At 48.1% G+C, this 6,268-nt stretch overlaps 1 protein-coding gene across 2 annotated transcripts in view; it reads right to left on the bottom strand.

The window, feature by feature from the left end:
• Positions 1-3,550: 3,550 nt before the first annotated feature.
• The window catches only part of Slc9a3 (solute carrier family 9 member A3), a 75,379-nt gene continuing 72,661 nt past the window's right edge, over positions 3,551-6,268 (bottom strand). For both annotated transcript variants that reach the window (XM_040757745.1, XM_040757746.1), the window contains exon 17: positions 3,551-6,156. In XM_040757745.1, coding sequence (XP_040613679.1) covers positions 6,153-6,156 — 4 coding nt within the window. In that variant the 3' untranslated portion in view covers positions 3,551-6,152. The remainder of the gene's footprint in view (positions 6,157-6,268) is intronic.

Here is a 6,268-nt window from a genome sequence, read left to right as displayed (position 1 = left end):
TAATGTCAGTTTCATGTGCCTGTCTCCTGTGGCGTCTTCTCTATGAAAACCTCTTGGTCACTTGTCACTGTGAAGATGTGTGTGGTGGACGTCACTTGTTCTTCCCTGCTGAGGCTTTCTCTGCTTAATTGACACACTTTGAACCTCTGCCACTTAATTAAAGGAAAGGAAAGCCAGAGAGCTTCTTATTCCTAGTTGTAGGTTGTTCTGACTGCTGTCCAGAAGCTACAGGTCATCAGGTCTCAGCTGACTGGTGAGTAGTCCTCAGCAGTCTCTGGGGCCAATATCTACCCTGACCTTACTGCCTCTCTGGCTGTCCCTACACCACTGCTTAGTCGTCTTGACAGGGGAAAAAACAAAAAACAAAAAACAAAAACCTCACCTGCTGAGCCAGTCAGCCCCACCCAGATGAGCACAACCTCATATGAGTTGAGTGCTATCTGGGTCACTTATATCAGGAGGATGAGATAACACAAGATGTCACAAGTAAAATTTTTGGTCAAAGTATGTATGAAAAATGAGTATTTAAAATATGTGTTAAGATCTATATAGCATGCTTATTTGTGATCCAAGGTTTCTACAATTCTTTCCCTAAGTTAGCCAGCCAGTGGTGGCATTATTTTGCACATTAAGCTAATTAATAGGATTATATCCAGAATAAATACTGAGCCCTATATCTTGTGAACATGGTCTTCAGAAGGTGGTCTGCTTACCTGAAGGAGAGGTAATGCCTGGGTTCCCTTGTCCACAGCTCTCCATGTACATAGATGGTTTGTTCTCTCCTCCTTGTTCCAGAGCTCCAGGGACTTCCTAAATTAAAAAGTGGTGGAAGGCCTGGTAGGGCCTGTCTATCTCCTGGGCCTTGTACCACATGGCCACCCTTGAATGTGTGGACTAATGCTGTATGCTCTTTCTACTTTTGATGGCAGTGTTAGTATTTTGCTTCCATTTCATTCTTACAAGGTATAAAAATTCACAAATAACCTACTTTTCTATGTGGAGCTAAGTTAGAATTCCTCTGGAACTCAGAAGAGACATGGATTTCCTAGAGGGTCTGGTTGGTGTTGTGTTGGTCCAGGGCCTACTCACAATCTGCTCAATGTGAATGACAACTGGGCAGTGCTCATTAAATGTGCGCTGAGAAGTATTGACCAATAGCAGTGACCCTTTAGTGACAGCTTTTTCACTGCAGGCTGCTACTGCTGCTGAGTGTCTAGGCTAGACATTAAGATGACCACTGTCTGCCCCTGGGGTTAAGCCCATTTGTCTGTCTGGCTCTGGAGGTCAACAGAGGACAGAGGAAATCATGTTCCTGAACAGTGAGTAGTAGGATCATGGAGACAGGACAGGGATTGCTAGAAGTCGAGAGATGGTACCAGGTCATGTGCCAGTGGGTAGACAGTGTCCATCATGATACCTGGGAAAGGCAGGGACCAAGGACCTTTTTAGAGAACACCTATGTACAGGATTGGATAGGCTATTCCAGTGAGTGGGTTGTGGCTACATATACCAAAGTTTATGTCTGCTTCCTGAACAAGGATATAGGGCTGCCATCTGCCAGATAGGGAAGTATTTGGAGAGAGAACACTCACCAGGTATTGGTTTTGTCTTCCATGAAATGAGCTGTTACCCAATGAAAGGACATCTTCCAAATTAGTGAAGTCCCTTGATTGTTGACTGTCTTAGTCCCTGATTCTTTTGCTGTGAAGAAATACCATGATCAAGGCAACATTATAAAATAAAGCATTTAAATGGGAGCTTGCTTACAGTTCAGAGGTTTGGCCCATTATCATGGTGGGGAGCATAGCAGTATGCAGTCAGGTGCTCTCAGTAGCTGAGAGCTGTATCCTGATCTGTAGACAGAGGGAAAGAGACTCTGGGCTTGACATGGGCTTTGAAACTTCAAAGCCCACGCCATTTGTATTCAAACTAAACTGCCACATTTATTTAGTGGGTTCCTGAATGCGATGTCCCAGGTCTTGCTGGGCCACCAGTGAGATGGAGAGACAGCTACCAGATGCCATTTCTCCCTCTCTCCCTCGTATCTGTTGAAGCTCAGCTCAGCTGGTGGGTGAGGTCCCTCTAAAGAAGGAAAGGACGGGCGTCCTGGGCACTTGGGGTGCAAGCTGCCAGAACCAGGCCTCCTCAGCAGGCCTTTAATCTAGAGTGCAGGAAAAGCTGGACAAGCAGGGCCACCCTGACTCACTTCCTTTCTTACTTCAGTGGAATGAATCATGACCCCTAAAAAAAACAATTGAGGTCTTAACCTTAGAACCTTGAATCAGCAGCGGGTTAAAAGTAGAATCGTTGCAAGCGTGATGTATATCAAGGTGTTATAAAGTCACATGAGAATAGTATAAGTACTTGAGTGGAGATGCCAGCAGCTCTTAGCTTTCCTGACCCCTGGACTTCAGATTTCTTCCTCTATGGCATGAAACAGACTTTATGAGTAATCCAGTCTATGTTCTTTGCTAGTTTACCCGTTGTATCCACTTGAGATGACTATAAACAGTTGAGACTCCTCTTGTAAATAACCAATATCTGAGGATTCTGTGTGCAATTTTTAAAAACTAATTTTTATTTAAATTAAAAACAATCTTATTTTACATACCAATCCCAGTTCCCTCTCCCTGCCATCCTCCCATGCCCCCACCATCTCCCTATCCCACCCCTATCCACTCCTCAGGGAGGGTGAGGCCTCCCATGGGGGATCATCAAAGTCTGTCACATCATTTGGGGCAGGGCCTAGGTCCTCCCCTGTGTATCTAGGTTGAGAGAGTATCCCTCCATAGGGAATGGGCTCCCAAAGCCCTTTCATGCACTAGGGATAAATACTGTTTCCACTACCAGAGGCCCCATAGACTGCCTAAGCCCCCCAACTGACACCCACGTTCAGGGGGGCTGGTTCGTTCGGTCTTATGCAGGTTCCCTGGCTGTCAGTCTGAGTCTGTGAGCTCCCACTTGCTCAGGTCGCTGTTTCTGTGGGTTTCCCCAGTGTGGTCTTGACCCCTTTGCTCATCACTCCTCCCTGTCTACAACTGCATTCCACCAGTTCAGCTCAGTGCTTAGCTGTCAGTCTCTGCTTCTGCTTCCATCAACTACTGGATGAAGGCTCTTCTGTGTGCAGTTTTAAAATAATACTTTAAAATAAAAATGTGTTGCAGGACCTCTAGGCTTCATGTTTGACAGGCTCCACCACACATCTCTCCCACTGTCTTGTCTCAACTCACAGAGACCCTCCTTGGTGCCGTTTCTCCCCATTCTTCCCACTCAGCCACTTTGATATGTCTAGCATCTCAGCCACCTCCTTGGCCATGGTGGGCACTGATTCAGTCATCCACTGCCCATTCGGTCGCAGGAAGCCTCTGGTCTGTTCTGTATCTGAGATGCTAAATTGGAGGCTTTCCATAGCTGTGTCCAACAGCTTCTCACCTCTAGTAGGGTGGGCTCAGAAACACCATCTGTTGATCTCAATTTTACTGTATAACAAACTGTTCCTAAATTATCCTGGATAAAGTTTTTCATTTATAAACAAAGTTTGCACCCAGAATGTGTTGAAATGTTTTTAATAGACTTAAACAAGTAGTCACTACGGTTGTGCTGATGTCCCCTGTACAGATGATGCCCACTCAGTGGAGAGGGGGTCATTTTAAGGCACATTATTCTGTAATCAGAATTAAACAAAGTTCAACTATGATTATGCTCACAACATTTCACAATTTTAACCACTCAAAATATATTTCTAGTTTTGATAAAATTCTGTAAATTTCCTTTCACAAAAAGATCCGTAATACATAGTATATTGAACACTGTAATAAAATTATTTTCAAGAAAATACAGTTGTGGAAATACAAATTTCCCAAATTTGTATACTTTGTAGTAACACAAAGTAGGTCAAAGTTCAGTATTAAATAAATATTCTCTCCTAATAAAAAATTTTTACAACAGTTTTCCTAAGGAAATACATTCATAGGATTTTACATTCTATTGTACAACAATGACAAGAACAGGGGGATCCTCAACTATGAAATGTAGCCACCGTGTCATCAAGCACAGGAAATGGTTTTTTGCAAATGGGACTTTCTTGTCAAAACTGGTTCCATGCCGCTATGCCAAGGTATGGTTCACAAACTCAAAGGACACGGCCTGTGCACCGCTAAAACACAGGGACAGAGTGTCGCAAGATTCATCACCTGGCTGCTAGCTTTGGTATCTGTGGGTGGGTATCTGTTGCCCCTGAGGCACTGTCTGGTCAGACACGGCTTCTAATTCTGCAGTGGGAATTAGACCCCGTGTCCAACAGATCAGGTGGTGTGTTAAGGCAGTGTCCGGGCACAGGCAGGCATGGGAAACTTGTCTGCAAAGCAGGGGCTGGCAGGTGCACTCAGCACACCCCTGGTGCATTAGCCAGGTACAGCCTACCTAGGAGGTTCCATTAGCCAGGCACAGCCTACCTAGGAGGTTCCAGCGGCGGCTCCAGATGGAATTACTGGCCACAGCATTCGTTTTACAACGGCTGGACTGCATTTCAGAAGTGGTCAAAATGCTGCAAGGGAAAAGGGCCATGGAAACCAGATGCTGTGCGTCTGAGTCTGAGCGCCAGTCAGCAGTGTACTGACAGGTTCCGGTGGGGACAGAATGCAGTACGATGTGCGAGCTTGCTTTGTATTCGTTCATTTCTCTCAGTTTGTGAACAGGAAGTTGTCCACTCTTCCTATCCACGATTCAACTGCAGCATTAATACAAACTGGTGGACCTTCTTGTGAGCCCTGTGAGCGAAACTGTCAACCTTGTTCCTGAGACACAGTATTTAGTTTCCTGAGCAGAGAGCTGAGTGGTTTGTTTCAGAAGTCTCCAGGAGGTCCCTACATCCACCTTGAGCCTCATACCAGTCTCCCTCAAGTGAGATCCTGTGGTGCAGGCCAAGTTTCCAGGAGCACAACTCAGGTTACTGTTCAAGACTGGACATCTGAGGAAAGGTGATGAGGACACGGCTCTTACCACTCCAGGGGACGGTGCTCTACGACTGAAATCCTGGAGGCAAGGCGGACATGCCCAGACAGTGGATTCCTGTATGCCCCCCTCCTGGGTGATGTAGAGCCCTTCTGTGTCCACAGAGAGCTGGCTATAGTTCTGACCAAAGTTGCCTGTGGGTCCCCCTTTAGTCCCCTATCCCAGCCAGTCTGACCATCTGCGGTATTCCCAACTTAGGGACAGCTCAGGCGAGACACCTTGTTTGTGCCGGCAAGGCCCAGACTGGGACGGGTCAAACAGGAGCCAAAATTGGAACAAATATTTCTGCAGTTGATCCTACAAGCCACAAGGTGGTAGGACAGTCTGGAGAACTAACTTGGAAGGGGGTCAGCTAGGGCCTGGGGGAAGTGTATCTCTGAAGATGTACAAGAAGCTGCTGCCCGGTTAGGATCTGGGCGGTGCAACTTCCACAAATCTTAACTGTTAAGACGTTTGTACCAGCTGTGATAAGAGGTCCGCCACCGGCCTCTCAAGGGTCTTTCTCCTCTGAGTAAGAGTGGCAAACACAAATGCTCCCCTGAGCACTATGTGTGTGTGTTGGGCGGGAGGTGATTAGGGGGCGCAGCATCTCAGAAGAGTAGGGACTGAACCAGGGCAAGGAAATGGCAGTGTGGTATTCTGGGGATGCCCGGTGGATGAAAAGCTTCTTCCTAGGGCCAAACTAGGCATAAGACTCCCGGAGAGCAGTGGACCCTAAGAAACCCTAGCCGGTTGGGGAGGGGCCACTGAAGGAGACTTTCTGAACTGGCCGCCGGCCAGGCAGCGATCACAGCGGCGTCTCTTCTTGCTCCAGAGCGTGTGGCGGCAGTTCAGTAGAGCCCGGAAGAGAAGCGAGCTTAAGCAGAGCTGGGCGGCGGCGAGGGCGCGGCCTCTGGAAGGAGCGCCGACTGTGTACGCGGCGCGCAGCCGCAGACCGAGCGTGCGCACTGGGCGGGGCTCGGTGCTCTGGCCCTGTCCCGGGTTCACCAGAGGCAAAAGGTGCTGGCGAGATGCGCTCAGGTGGGGCGGGGCTCGGGGCACGTGGGGTAGCCAGCCGTGAAGGGAGCAAGGGCTGCTGAGCCGCAGCGGGTGGCCAACGCGGGGACAAGGTTCCGGTGAGCGGTGTGTCAGAGCCTGTGTCACCTGCGGGAAGACAGGGTATGCGTGACTCCCAGTCCAGAGGAACACTGACCTACAGAAACCTGTCCTCAGCCCAGGATTCCCTTCCTCCTGATTTTGTTGTTCTTCTGTGAAT

The sequence above is a fragment of the Mesocricetus auratus genome, unplaced genomic scaffold (assembly GCF_017639785.1).
Source record: "Mesocricetus auratus isolate SY011 unplaced genomic scaffold, BCM_Maur_2.0 Super-Scaffold_100015, whole genome shotgun sequence".
NCBI classification, from domain to species: domain Eukaryota; kingdom Metazoa; phylum Chordata; class Mammalia; order Rodentia; family Cricetidae; genus Mesocricetus; species Mesocricetus auratus.
The sequence above is the reverse complement of the archived record's forward strand: the minus strand, read 5'-3'. Positions and strand labels throughout refer to the sequence as shown.